The 15,480-nt window shown below is 37.6% G+C and overlaps 1 protein-coding gene across 3 annotated transcripts; it reads left to right on the top strand.

Annotated features, from left to right (window-relative positions):
* The first annotated feature begins 1,963 nt into the window (after positions 1 to 1,963).
* Positions 1,964 to 14,952, top strand: LOC307015334 (plexin domain-containing protein 1-like). Of its 3 annotated transcripts, none has more exons than XM_079643849.1 (14): positions 1,964 to 2,110; positions 8,860 to 9,023; positions 9,279 to 9,422; positions 12,241 to 12,310; positions 12,443 to 12,550; positions 12,627 to 12,745; positions 12,844 to 12,943; positions 13,534 to 13,629; positions 13,711 to 13,792; positions 13,872 to 13,932; positions 14,021 to 14,141; positions 14,250 to 14,285; positions 14,381 to 14,538; positions 14,644 to 14,952. In XM_079643849.1, exons 1-14 carry the CDS (start codon positions 2,041 to 2,043, stop codon positions 14,755 to 14,757), a joined length of 1,443 nt encoding a protein of 480 aa, XP_079499975.1. In that variant the 5' UTR covers positions 1,964 to 2,040; the 3' UTR covers positions 14,758 to 14,952. The 3 variants fall into 3 exon arrangements, with proteins under 3 accessions (XP_079499975.1, XP_079499974.1, XP_079499976.1); XM_079643848.1 differs by having other exon boundaries at positions 12,428 to 12,550; XM_079643850.1 differs by lacking the exon at positions 14,250 to 14,285 and having other exon boundaries at positions 12,428 to 12,550.
* The last annotated feature ends 528 nt before the right edge of the window (positions 14,953 to 15,480 follow it).

Raw genomic sequence — 15,480 nt, 5'->3', positions numbered from 1 at the left:
TTGTGGCGATGTTCCGAGATGTTGACTTCTTGGTATGTAGCCTATGGAGGACAAAGCACAATAGAAGTGTTTCCTGCTCAGACGCCATCTGAATGACGTATTTGACTGTCCCGTCCACAACGTAGTAATTTCACAGAAAACAATAAATACCTTTTAATGAGACAACGCTATGATTAAGGTTTAGTCCGGTTGAGAAACTAAATGGACTTGCTTATGCTTAATTACAGATCATATTTCGGGTTAAATAGGTATTTAGGAAGGGTAAACAGCGGATTGAGTAAATGATGACACCTTGAGTAATTCAGACTTTTCGTTTGTATGATTACAATTAGGCCTAGTCTTAATAGTCAAGATAGGCTACACGATGTTCTAAACATGAACAAGATTTGCAACTAAAAGTGTGATAGGTCGGTAGATTACAAAACAACTTGTTGACTAAGAAAGTGGTCAAAACCAATCTAGCGTAGCCTTCATGTTGACACAAAATAATCAAAGGCTAACTAAACATTCAACACTGTCATGTAAAAAGTAGGCTACATTTAAATAAATTAAGTAACTAGAAGCTTTCCTGCTGTAGACTAAATAAGTACAATTTTGCAGTACTTGTAGGTAGGCTACTTGAACTAATCGGTCTAATTTAGTATTTCAATGTTAAACTACTTTGTAAGCCAACTTTTACTAGGCCTACATCGTTTTGCTTCACTCCACTTGGGAACTTAAATTACTAGTAAGTCTACTCTGCAGATTAAATACACATTTTAAATCAACTAATGAACTATGATATATTAATATAGATTAAGCAGCCCAGCAAAAAATTAAATCCACCATTACCAGCAGTGCAGTAATCAGCTTTTATGTCATTCAAATCACTGTATGCAAACTTTTTTCAAGAACTTGAGACAAAGTAGTATTGCATGTTAACACACAGTTTTACAGTGATAGAACAACAAATCCTAACACATAAAGGCTTAAGTTACCACATGGAAAGGGTGATCTGACTGCAAGAAAATGTAGGATAATAGGAGTTTTAGGTGGGCCTGTTGTCGGTCAAATAGACCGCCGTCTACTGCAGGTAATACAATCACAATCTCAGTGATAAATTATTATCTGTTTTTCCATATTTTGGCTTTTATTTGGATTATCCTCATCAGCACATGAACGAACAAGTGATGCTATGCTGAGTAAGTAAATCTAAATGGAAAGTTATTCAAACCTCTGTGTATTTATTTGTTTGTTGGAAGCCATAACCTAATAAAACCGACACCTGCTGCTGCACATTGTACACTGTGCGTATGATATTATGAGATTAGGCACTGATGGACTTTCCAGCTGTGAATGCAATAAACAGTCAGCTGCCATTTTCTTTGCCAAGGACTCTGTATTTGCTCTCGAAACAGATACAAATTATGAAAGCTGCAGTTGAGTGGTGCAACAGCGCTTGTAACATACATGCCATTTTAAACAAAATGTACTTTACCTCTGGAAATGAAACTGCAGCAAAGAGACGTTTCTATTCATTTTGGTCACAATGTTGTTGTTAAAGTCAAGACAATGTATTAAGGAGTCATTTACAAACTTGACATGGAATATATAATATTATTACTAGCATTTTTGTTTTGTTTATCATGATAACCATGTCTAATCTCAGATGTCAGATGACTCAATCTTCAGAGCCGGTTTGGACAGAAGGAGGCGCCATTCCCACTGCTGACAGTCAAACTCCAGTACATTTTCTTAATCCCAAAGAGAGTAAAGCATAATTTTATCAAATATAAATTAAAACTTGCTATCCAGGCCTTTAAATTGTTCAGATGAAATACTTTCTCTTTTCGGATGCAAAGCCTCATCAGCTGATCCTCGTGTGTTTACAATTACCACGACAGCATTGAGGAGGAGGAAACAGGGATGGTGTGAGGAGAGAGAGGGAGATTTGGAGGGAGGACGAAAGATTCAGATAAAAGTTGTTTTTGCAAAGAGAAGAAGAGGAGGGAGAAGGAAAGAGGAGCTGTTATTCTGTTGTTCTGTCTTTTTCTGGCCAACATGTGTTTCAGTTTGGTGATGCTACTTCTCTGTCTCTCCCAAGCAAGGGGAAGAGTTCAACAGCAAACAGGTGAGCCTCCATCATCATTGCTTTAATATCTCCACCTTTCCGACTGTCTGGTTGTCACGGCGTCAAGTCACAGCGTCAAGTCACAGCGTCAAGTCACAGCGATGCTTAGGTTTACAGGTGTAAGTGTGCCTAACAGTTTTCTTTCTCTTGTGCTAAATTGGTACTTTATATTTTAAAGAGTTGCAAATAAACACTGCATGCATTTAATTTTGCCTAATTCGTTTTCCTTTTTTTTTTTTTTTAAAGGAGTTAGTTAATATTCTTATTTATAATTTTGTATAATAATGTTGTGCTATTTTAACTCACTGTAGACCGCAGAGGAGTAGGAGTCTTTGTGGAACAGCAAACATGCATGCTATGCCCTTTTTATTTTACTCGCAAGAAGGAATGACCCAGTTTACAATAAAGTATACAATAGAAATACCTATTCCACAAGCATGTAACTGAGTCTAAACAACAACCCACAAACAGCTCGTCTCAGGTTTAACATTAGATATTGAGTCTGCTTTTCTTCTTGACTCCCGGACCCTTCTAGACTCTGGCATAAAATGTCTGGAGGCTTTTCAAGCTGTCGGAGAGTAGATTTATCAAATCAAATCAAATCAAGTTTTATTTATATAACACATTTTAAAAATGACTTTTGGTCGAGCCAAAGTGCTGTACATATAATAATTATCTTACAGTAAGGACACTATACAGCAAATACAACAGCAAAGTTTGTGCCGAATATCAGTATGAGAAAATGACACCCTCTGACACCATCAGTTACCATCTTTGTTTTTTGAAATATAAATCTATATATAAAGATAGTTCAGGGGTGCAGAGTGTTTATGCAGGAAGTGAGTTTGCTTTGGACATTCGTATTAATTTATTTCTAGTTTTGAGGAATTTGACTGGTCACTCTCCACACTCCTCTCCCGCATTCCCCTAACATTTCAGTAAATCCTCCAGTACTCCTCGTATTGTTCTGCAGAGTGAAATGTGTTGCAGATGAAAACACGATATGACAGGAAGTGCTCAGATATATGCTTGCAGGATAAGGGGTCAGCTGTTCTGTATTGATCTAACATATCCTCCTTTCCTTTGCCTAATTTGCTCTTAATTGCCCCTTCACTCAACATTATTTACTGCCCAGTTTTAAAAAATGACTCTGTTCCCGAGGGGGCCATCTACACCATCTGAACCAGTCTGTAATAACACCAAGCCCCAAGCAAAAGATAAATTGTGTACCCGTCAATGACCTCAGTGTTTGGCCTCTCATCTCTTGTCCTGCTGAAAGGTTTGCTTAACAAATAGCCTGAAGCTCATCCAGAAAAGTTGAGCTAAACTTGAAAAATAAGAAACAAAGTTAAGCGTATTGTATTGTAAGACTGGAGTGGAGATAGGATGTTGTGGTCTGTGGATCTTAAATTGAATCTTTATTTTTATAAAAGTCAAAGGCAATTTAGCTTGTGATAATCAAAACATTCTTGTGTTTAAGGAAAAATAAAGTGGCAAGAACAAAACGATTTATGTGCCAACAGCCGAGCAACTTGCTCTTTGAATCATGTTTTACTTTGGAACAGTGTTTGTATGGGAAATGGTTTTGGCCTGAACTCAGTCTCCATTTGTCTTATTTGTCTTATCGGACACAACAATTTGAAATGATAATGTTCTGCTTATCCATGAAGAGATATTGTTTCACCATAACAAAAGACATGTGAAGCAATCAGTGTGCTCAGGTTCTCTTAACAAAAGTTTACCAAAATGGGATGTCCATACAGTTTAGTTGTTGCCGTTTGTTAGGGACAACATCATTTAAATTGGTCATTTTTAAGTTTCCTTATTCATTTATTCTCCTCTCAAATAAATAATGCCATTGTGACTGTTTCTAGTATGTTACTTAGAAATAATAAGTTTAAAAGTGCATTCAGAAAGAAATACATTGCAGAAAACACGAAAAGAAACACAATATAATTATATACAAACAACTGAGACACTAGAAAAACCCAAGCGGATAAATTGAGGTTCTATATATATATATAAAAGGCCAGGGCATTCCCCCCCTAGAACCAAAAACATAATGAAACATTCATAAAAGAAAGGTTTAAGAACGGATTTAAAAGATATTCACTGAGATTACATTTGAGAATTGCACATCTGCAATTCAACCACATGCCTGAAATGAACTATGTATGTTTATTGCGGGTGATGCTGAGCCTCTGCTCAGGAAGGGTGTGTTCTCTCAGACCGCTCTGTCCTGACCGCTCACAGAAAAAGGCAGCTAAATGTCGTGGTTTAGATCCTAAAGGAGCGGGCAGAGGTCAGTTTCCTGTCCAGATCATCTGCCCTTTCATTACATTTGACAAAAAGCATTTCCTGCTTGACCTCACCGGGTCTTTATACTTGTCATCCTTTGCTTCAGTGCTGCCTCAAATCGTTTTTAAAGTGTTTACACCCTGAAACAAATATTTGAATTTTGCAAACCTAGGCCAAGGGCAGATTTAGCCAATTAAAGTTTTCTCACTTTCTGAGTCAAACCAAAACCATTTCTACACTGTAACAGAGGCATGGTTTAGCTTTTGTAACCATATTGTGCTTCTCTTTACATTCATACCCACACTTTATTTTGCTCTTTGTTTTCTCCTGCTCTAGTAAAAAGGAGCAGATATAAGAAACTAATCCAGGTTCATCTTAACATTTATAAACCACTTAGGTTTCTTTTGTTATTTATGTACTAAATATCTAAATATCAAGAATTAAGATCACTCCTATGTGAAAATCAAATGTCAGTTTGAAAGGTGAGTTTCATATCATCATAGTTAATGTTGCCTGCCATTTTGTGTGACTTGTTATAAAATACACATCAGTAACATAAGTGCATGTTGATTTTTTTATGGAAAGAGATGAGAATTTGGTTTGTTTTGGTCAGAAGAGACGATATGACTCCCATCTCACTGTTTTGATTATCTGCCAGGGATTGCATTACTATTGCCTGTGAGACTGATGGCCTGAGTAGATATTAAAGCCCCAGCTTTATGCTCAGCGTCTGCACCCCTCCCAGCTTTTCATAAACCAGAATAATGTTTATCTGCTGCACTGCAGACCATTTCTCCTCTTACCTCATATAAATGCCATAACAGGGCGGACCCAGCCCTCAACAATCACACATCTAGGTGTATTATATGAGTTGCTACGAATGCATTGACGCACCACTTAATTGAATGAAAGGGTGGAGAGAAACAAGGATAAATAAAATAAGCTCCCTATGAGGTAAAGACTAGTCACTACAGCCACTTGTTAAATGACTCATTGTAGTTTTGGCGGCTGGAAGACATCAGTGTTCTAATTGTGTGAATTCAGAGTGATGTTTAAAGCAGGCATCACCAGCAGAAGTCCCACACAGTCTGAACTCTGGGGGTTTGGCACAACGACATAGTTTAGAGACCAACCGGCCTATGTTTCCCTACCACACTCATAAATGCAGGCATCAAACCAACTTCAAATTACATTTCAGTGGCAGGATGGGAGCTGCGCAGGCTGTTGGAACCCATAAGGAGTTGTTTAAAAGCTTAATATGTCAGATTTTTCACTCGTAAATGTGTTTTCTTGCCAATGATAAGACAAATGCTTGAATTGAGTTTAGGCTTTGAACTGTGTTTTTTTTTTATAAACTAGGATTAAGTTCTAGTCTGTTAAATTGGCTAGTGAAAGAGTTGATGGAAGTATGTCTGCATGTGAGGGAGTTTGCAGTTTTCTTTTTAGGCTTGACAACATGTGTAAAATAGCTGAATTTAAAGCAAATGCCTAATTCTGATGACAGGTCAGTCTGGTCCTAACCTATAAAAAAAAACCTGGTTTCTCTGTCCCTTTTGAGAACACAATAGACACCTTGTATTGTAATGTAGGTTTGGTTAGAGGTGGAGTTCAGTCATTTAATGTTTTTCAAACCCATGAGCTACACCCTCATATCATTATTTTATACTCGGTTCAACAAAACCTCAAGATCCAACTTAATCCCACTTCATTGAATGTGCACTCACGCACAAGACTTTACTCGTTCTGGATTCGTGTTTTCTTTTATCTGTCATTTCACAAGAAGATTGTTTTAAAATTAAAATAACCTGAATTATTTCAAGACCAAGAACATTAGTTTCTTTATGATTGCTTGAGCATTTTGTTATTTTTAAACATATACATTTCCCAGACATAAGAACACCTTATTTTGCTAAATGAAACACTTCATTCCAAAAATCCAATTTTGTCAACGCATGACTTACACACTGCTGTGCTCAAACTAAAACACTAAAAATTTGAACTTCCTAGCAATAGTCTTGGTTTCATTTCAACATAAAATTGTGAGAGTAAAGTATATGAGTATATTGACCAAACACAACACACGTGAGCAGTTACTGCACCCTGGTGAAACTTTATTTCCACATTGCAAAACAAATCAACATATCCATGCATTTTCAAAAGGTACATTGTGTACTTAAAAATCCAATCTTCTTTTAAATAGAATATAATACATAAACACAGCAAAATAATTTGGGACCAAAAAATAAATCTTGGGTTATAGTTTTTACTATCAAATCGGAGATAGAGGGTAATAAGGTTGGACTGAAGCGTAGGTCTTCTTGATTGATACTCAACAATGTGTTTGCCAGGTGGTATTGGGCATGGCAATTTGAAATGGCAAACGAGTGATTTTATGTCACATGTTTGTTGAGAAATGTTTGAATTGCAAAAATGTTCCATGTTGATTTTCAAATTTAGCACAAAAAATATTTTTGTTTTGGAGACTTGAGCTAATGTATTGTTCTCAAGAGTCAGAAATAAAATTGTTTTGGTGAATTGAAATAAACTTAAAGAGTATGAGAGAGGATGTAATTAAAAGTGATTTGAATCTGGTGTGTGTGTAATACGAGAGCTGGACAAAGACGTTTTTTTAAGTGGACAAACCTGGCAACGGTCATGTTAAAGTATGCTTGTTTAAAACACTTAAAAAAAAGAAAAAATGCAGGCGTTCGGTTTAAAATAAATGGGATCACAGAATTATGGAGGAATACCACCTGGTAGCAAGAAAGCTACACATGCGTTTGAACGTTTTTCAATATTAACGTTAAAAGCCAAAAGTTCTTCACACTCACATCGTGTCTAAATCTAAATGTTTAGTTAGTGCTTCATGTTCCCTCATGTTACTTTGAGAGAAGCTAAGGGGGCATGTCTTACGGTGCTGCTAATGCTAACTAGCTTTTAGATGTATATGTAAGGAGCAAGCGTTAGCCTGATATCGACCGAAAACAACAACCACAGTGAGGATTGACACGTTTAAATCCAGGGTTTACATGTGTTTGAGCCTGGGATTGCTACCGGACCACTGAGGGCCTGGTAGAGTCACCCTGCTCAGTTTTATTCTGCTCAGTTAGCAACATGTCCCGACATGAAATCACCGGAGCAGCAGAGACGAACTCTTCGCGGCAGCCAAGCTGACCACGGCAGGAGATTCACGGTGTTTATGAAGGGAAACTGAACACGACGGAGTGATTGTCGTGGCTTTTTTAGTTCTTTAACGTTACCAGCACCGCACCAAACACCTCCTGTAGTTCCCTGGAAGCCAGACAAGAAAACAGAAAACGTTAAGTACAGGAAGCCGCCCATATTTAGGGTTAGATGAGACACCCCGCCAAATGTCGACGCTTTCTCGGGGTTTATATAGGCCGATGTGTGACGTCATTTGTCGGCTACCGTGGTCTACCTAAAAAACGCGCAGCACCGTAATACTCCAGTGAGATGGATAGATTTTAAATGTACTCAAATATTGTATAATTTATATTAGAACAATTTTCATCTACTTATACTATGTTTGATTATTGCCATGCTACTATACTTCAACTCAACACTTTGCAAGTCAATATAACACTTAGGCAGTACAGTGTACAATTTTGAGGGACTTTACCCCAGTATTTCAGTTTTTTGCCACTCAATACTTATCCCACCTCTGCACTTAGGCAACTTATGATTAAGAAACAAGGAACATATTTTGAAGTTAATAGATGTAATATATCAATAATCCATTTCTGCAGACAATTCGATGCAGAAAGAAAGTCCTTGCAATGTAGCCTACAGCTCTATCAGTGACCGAGGTTATACAAGGACCAGGATAGGTCCTCGTCTTGGTGTACCAGCAGTCTTGAATTTTCAACACCCTGAAAATCATAGTGTGATGCTAAAATAAACTCAGAACATCAACTAGGAATATGCTGCTTTCAAAATGTGGATTTGAAGAAATCCAAACAATCAATTAAATCACCAAGAGCTTTAAAACAAAAGTTACCTACCCCAGTCTGCTTACTAAATACGGTTAACATTGTTTGTAAGATTTGACTGTTCCTTCCGAGCTCATAAAATGTTATTTGTATTGTTTCTGTCTTTGTTTATCAGTGGCTTTAACTGACAAGGTCGAGAATGAAAATATCAAAACACATTGTAATATCTGATTTGGCTGAGTGGTTGATTCCTCAGCCTAAACTAGTAAACAATTTTAAGAGACTGAATAAAACTGGCATCTGAAATGTATCCCAACAGTAATGCTGCCAGAGTCAAAAAGATATATAGGCTCATGTGGGCTTTTCCTTTTTTCCTTTCTCCTCTCTCCTTAGAATTTCAAATGTATCATATGGCATGGAAGAAAGATGCAAGCAATTATACCATCAAAATCTATAGTAACGGACATAACATACTAACCTGATATTCATTGTTGTGGACAGATGATTGGTACAGTGTGATCTCAGAGCATAGAGAGTCCACTGGAGGTGACAATCATCCTCACAGAGCGCATCGGTCATCTTCAGGCCACATGAGGATAAGCAGAGCGGTCCTGGGTGGAGGGCTAACCATCAACAACCTGCCAGACAACACGACACGCGTAGTGGTGAGAGCTGAACCGCAGTGTTTTATGACTGTAATGGTTTGTGGCATAGACTATGTGTTTGGCTTTTGACATGTTTTATTTGTTTTGGTTGGAGTTAAACACTGCCCTGTTTTGGAAATAGAGCTTACTAATTTCCACTCACTAGGAGAGGTCTATGACAGCATATGAGTGAACTCTTGATGCCTGTATGACATATTTCCTAAAAACATTCACACATTACAACTTCTAATCCTCCGTGTTTTTCTTGTGTGTAAGGAGGATTCTGGGAAATATTACGCATGGCGTAGCTTTGGCCCAGAAGACCAGCGCTCACAAGAACTATGGGTAGATATGAGTGACGTCCGACATGGTCAAGTAAGAGTCCATGGCATTCTGTCAAATGCATACAAACAGGCTGTGGTGAGTACAACAGAGAAAAAACACAAGCATATTCTTACTTTTTCTGTAGGTTATTGGTGAAAAGTATACATATTAATATATCCTCTGTGCAATTTGCTCTTTATATCTGCACTTGAATGCTCTGCCACTGAGCTACACCAACACAACTTAGGTGCTTAGCGATAGTCTTGTAATAACCATATGGTTATTAATGGTTATAAAATAACAAAACACATTTAAAAACAATTGTGCATCTCTCGCTTCTTCTCATCAACATAACATAAAGGTAATAGTAACACGTATTATAGGTATGACACATTTTGTAGATATGACAATTTTTTTAGATATGACACATATTGCATGATATGGGAACCCTGATTTTAGGGGATTTCTTCATCTGCAGTCAAATGCTTTTTCACTGGCATAAACCCCCTATGACAAGCTTCTTTTGACTAACATTGGTGGCATGGTATATTTAATTTTTTTTTTTACTTAAACAGTACAATATTAAGAGTAAGAAAAAGTTTGTCTCCTTAATTGTATTTGTTCACACTTTTAGAAATGTCATACCACAGCTATTTCTTCCCACACAGTTAACGGGGCACCCAGCGCTAATGGGGACCACATGCAGTCAAATGCTCTACTGCAGAGCTAAAGACCTGCTATGAGTTAAAATTATTTATCAAAATTGTTTTATAAATGACATATAAACACATTCAAAGAGAAGACCTTCACATAAAAGCAAAATGTGTGCAAGACCAATACATCTGTATTTAAAGGACCTGTGTTCTTGTGACATATTGGTAGAAAGTTACTTACTGTGCACTAGCCTATTTTGATTAACTACTTAGTTGTTGTTCGGTTAGTTGTCACACATTTATATCCTTATTGTACTTTTCCAGACTGACATGAATTAACAACTGTCACAGGGATATGGCTGAGTGGTGACTGAAGAACAAGACATCTAACGTTTAAATCTGGTGCCCCCTACATGTGACATACTGTAATGCAGCATCTACTGCACAAGTGCAGCTGCATTTCAAGTGCGGTCTGCAGTCAAAGCTCTACCGCTGGAACCCCTGTCCCAGTAATTTGGTGATAGTATAAAAAAGCAGGGGGCATCCAATTATGTACTATGTATCACCAATACATCTGGTCAATTCATAGAATCTGGAGACACATTGGGATTTATCCAGATACCGTTTTTACTGAAGCTATGCAAGAGATTGTATAAATTGAGCAATAAAATGTATCTGTTCTATGTCCTTGATGAAATTGAGTGCAACAAAAGCAAGTACACAGTCAGCTTCTGATTGTACATTTCTCAAATGAGAAAATCCCAACATTTTCTCCAAATACTTTATTTTTAGGGTATGTCAGGATGTTCAGTTTGAAATATAAGGTAGGGGAGCTAATGGACCAGGGAAATGTCGATACATGCCAAGAGCTCCAGGCCTGCCAGAGGCTGTCAGCACCAACCAAGTTCTGACCTCTCGTTGTACAACACCTGGCACCTGAGCCAGACATACATCTCACTTTAATATAAAAATATGTAGTGGGTCCAGAACAGGAAAGGAAAACTCCTAAACGCTAAAAAAATATGAAATGGAAAAAATGTATTCCCCATTTGGAAAGAGCTTTAAATAAAACATGTTCAGGTTATACAGTTTAGGAGTAAACTGTTTTTACATTAGATGTATACATATTTGAAGCTAAGAAGAAAAAGCTTGCCTTTTTGGAAAACAAAAGGTACTGGTCATGTGTTTTTTATTATATTAAATTACAGCTAGAGCTGCAGGTTAGGGTTATCATTTGTATCAATGGTAACAGCAGGGTCAGTATTCCCTTTGCTCTTTTGATTATTGACACTCATAATAGAGTTTGAATATCTGTTTTGAAAAAATTCACACTCTGATACCTCAATGTCCTGCTCCTACGTAGCCAAGTTGTGTCTATGTTTTAACAAGATCATTGCAGTTGTTACATCAGATATTATGCTGAGGAGAGTGTTAGTCACAGCTGTCTGCTTTTTAAAGCTGAGTCAGAGCCTGCTAACGCAAACAAGTGCCTGTTCCTTTACAAACAGTAATAATGATAACAATGTGAAATAGGAGCATGGGGGTATAGCTCAGTGGTAGAGCATTTGACTGCAGATCAAGAGGTCCCTGGTTCAAATCCGGGTGCCCCCTCATTTTCAGTATGAACCGAGTATTTGAAACATGAACACATTCAGTCAGTCAGATTTCATATCAATTGTTCTAACACGCATTATCAAATGATATTCAGTTGAGTATTAACCCTGAAAATTGCAGTCAGGCCAATTTGGCGTTACATGGTTGTTGATGGTGGGTGTTTGCTTTTAAGGCTGCAGGAAAGTGGACAGTTTTGCGGATAACAATGACATAAAAGCAGCAACATTGGATAACTTGCTTCATTGTTTTCTGTAAATCCCCCCTGTGTGCGCAGGCATTTGAATTGATTTGGAGAATAGAGAGTATTGACTAAATGTTGATGTTTCTGAATGGATTGATAGTATAACAAAATGGTGGGTATATATTAATATAACTCTTAGGGACATAACTAAACTCTTTACAAAAAGGTGTTAGTGGAGTAATTAAATGAGTGGTGCTCTACCATACAATGAGGGAAATCAAACAAAACATAGCGCCTGCAGCCTCTTTATTCTACCTCAGTGCAATATAAACTTGGTTTTCTCCTTATTTTCCTTCTTGAAGAAAATGATTAGGATGCTTTCAACTTGAAAACACTAACAAACATTTGAGCTATTCCCCCAATGCCTCGTTTTCTCTCTGACTGCTTCTATCCACTCTCTTTGCAGAGGGTTGCCCTGTCGTTTGACTTTCCTTTTTACGGACACTACCTGAGGCAGATCACCATAGCAACTGGAGGTACGTTTTATTTTATTTTATAACAGATGTGACCTTTCCTGCATGCGTTCAAAGCAGAAAAGTGTTTTGCAGATCATACTCAAAATCTTACATATTTGTCCATCTGGCCATGTTTAGGCTTTATCTTCACAGGGGACATTACTCACCGTATGCTCACGGCCACACAGTACATCGCCCCTCTAATGGCAAATTTTGACCCCAGCTACGCTAAAGAATCTACTGTACAATACCTGGATAATGGTAAGATACGACCACATATTTGATCATGATTGCCCAGTAACATATCTGACACATTTTTGACGTTCCCTGTCTTCAGGTGAGGTGTTTGTGGTCCAGTGGGATCGGGTCAGACTCCTGGGAAAAGAGTCAGAAGGAGATTTTACATTTCAGGCTGCTCTTCACAAAACAGGAACCATCACATTCAGCTACCGAGATGTGAGTGAGACACATCTCTTTTCTGCTCTCAGTAGCTTTCTAAAATGGTGCTCTTTCATTTTGCTGCATGCATAAGCGGTTCCCTTTTTGTCTGTCAGATACCTCTGTCTTTAGATGTGATCGGTTCAGCTGAGCATCCAGTAAAGGCCGGTTTGTCTGATGCTTTTATGGTCACGCCAGTTTCTCCTCAATCACCAGGTCAGCAATAAAGTTTATGCAAATACGTTACATTCATATTTGTATCTGTTAACATGATTACTTTGTGTTATCCTGCAATTGAACCAAACCAGATTAGGATAATAGAGTTGACGTTGAGCTTTATCTCTGTCCATTTAAACTCTTTATGTTGCTGCAACTAACAATTGCTTTCATTAGTGATTCTTCTGTGAATTATTTCCTCCATTGTTTGGTCTTTAATACAAAAAAGTAAGAACATGTAAATCCCTGTTTCTCAAAGTCCATGGTGATGTCTTTAAAGGACTTATTTTTTCATTTTGAAACCCAAATATTTTTACTGTAATATCATATAAAACAGATGGAGAAGGCAAGGCAAGTTTATTTATATAGCAATGTTAGAAGGAAATCATTTCAGAGGGTGGAATCAGCATTATTTATCTGTTGACTACAACATAAATCAATTATAAAAACAGATTGCTATTTTTTTTGTATTATCATTTTTTGACTAATTATTGCACGTCTACTTATATTAAAGACATTAACCACATATTTTGGATACATAGTAGCCTACTGTATGTGAAAACCTGACAACAAACCTGTTATCGATTTAGATGCCAAGCAACGGACAATTTATGAGTACCATCGGGTCGAGATAGACACTACAAAGATCACCAGCTACTCTGCTGTTGAGTTCACTCCTCTGCCTAGTAAGTGATTATTATTAAATATAAGTCTCTGTTCAATATGTTGGATATGTTATAATATGTTACCTCCTTCTCTTTATTCAGCCTGTCTACAACATGATAGCTGTGAGCTCTGCCTCTCATATAACCAGACCTCTGGTTGTAGCTGGTGCCACGTACTCCAGAGGTGAGCAGTACATTGCGATAGCCTAAACATTCATATATTGCTGTTTTACCTTTATAAATATACATCTGATGCGTTTTAGGTGTTCAGATGGCATGGATAGACACAGACAAGAATGGTTGGACTATGCCTGCTTAGAGGAGGTAATGTGGACAACAAGAATACTTATCTGCTTATTTGCCATTTTTAAGCCTCATGCATAAAATATATTGTATTATTGTATATGGGCAGAGCAAAAATGCAACCTGTGAGGATTACTCCAGGGTTGACAGCGCCACTGGTTCCTCTATCACACCAGAGATCGAGAATGTCACCTCACTGACTCCTCTACAAAAAGGCTGTGAATGTGACGGTAAGGCTGAGCTATTCTTAGTATTTTTCCCCCACATTTTGTCGCTGAATAAGAATAGATTCAGCCATGAAATAAGTATGGAAATGATGTCTTTCTGTTTTCTAACAGATGAGACCAAACATCATATCTTTAGGACTGGCAACGGTTAGTTATTATTCTCAGAAACAGATTGAGAACAAAAAACTAAAATATAGAGCCCTTTGAAGAGGTATAATAATGGGGTTTCATCTCTATTACAGATGTGAATACTGATTCTTCAACCAAGAGTGACGGGTTGGCTAACACAGGAGTGATAGCTGGTATAGCAGCTGCACTGGTTTTAGTTTTGGCTATGGTACTGGTAGCTCTTTACATCAACTACCATCCAACTGCTGCATCACCACTTTACCTCATCCAGGTGAGCACTAAATGTGTCCGACACCTGCCCTGACAGGAGACATGTGTGCTTAAATTACACATATCCACACCAAACGTCATCTTTTACGTTTCTTGTTTTTTTTAGCGACGCAATAACTACTGGCCATCCTTGAAGTTTCAGAAGCAACAGCCTGGTTACACAGAAGTGGAAGTGGAAGGTCATGATAAAGACAGCATTGTTCAAGCCGGGCCATGTTGAAATAATGGATGGAACCTAAAATATTTAAATTGAACTTATTTCTACAAACATCCAAATATATACATTTGTGCAAAACTAGTTCAAGTATTACATTCATATTGTTAAGACGTCAGGCAACATTTATGCAACCTTTTTTGTAGATTAAAGCTGATTTTTAAATATTCAACGATTTAATTAAACATGTATGTCTCTCTGGGTGTGTTTCAGTTTCAATTCCTGTTGCTTTTGGTGGGGAATTTTGAGTAGCCTACCTTCAGCTTTGTTTTGCAAGAACACACTGCACAGTTCCTGAAAAATACTCCAGTTTTAATGTCTGTAGTATTTTATTTTTTATTTGATATTTGATTATGGAGTACTTGATGCTGTACATAAAAAGGGTGAACATCCTTATAGAAAATACCATGCATGAGGCATATTTAGGGAAACAGACAGTACAGCCTTTTTGTCAGCAGGTGTCCTCCTAACCACATATATGACATGGACATCAACTAGGACACGCAGTGAACGTGGCATATGTGTACAAATATGATTTGAGATCACTGTATTGGTAAAGCCCCAACAATCTGCAACAATGAAGATGATCGCATGCGTTTGCTATGCGAGCACAGATGGGAAGAGGACAGTCGTGTTGAACATGCACAAGGGTGGATCTGGATTACAACACAGAACTTGGACTGTGTTGCGATGGTATTTCAATTTCAGTTAAATATGCACGATGTATAG

This window comes from Notothenia rossii (assembly GCF_949606895.1).
Source record: "Notothenia rossii genome assembly, chromosome: 8".
In the NCBI taxonomy this organism is placed as follows: domain Eukaryota; kingdom Metazoa; phylum Chordata; class Actinopteri; order Perciformes; family Nototheniidae; genus Notothenia; species Notothenia rossii.
The sequence above is the reverse complement of the archived record's forward strand: the minus strand, read 5'-3'. Positions and strand labels throughout refer to the sequence as shown.

Bases quoted from the DNA above. Each gene is read 5' to 3' on its own strand.
- LOC307015334 (XM_079643848.1), top strand. From the start codon at position 2,041: ATGTGTTTCAGTTTGGTGATGCTACTTCTCTGTCTCTCCCAAGCAAGG. The intron at 14,142-14,249 runs GTAAGGCTGAGC...GTTTTCTAACAG, and splicing joins AAAAGGCTGTGAATGTGACG to ATGAGACCAAACATCATATC. The intron at 14,286-14,380 runs GTTAGTTATTAT...TCTCTATTACAG, and splicing joins TATCTTTAGGACTGGCAACG to ATGTGAATACTGATTCTTCA.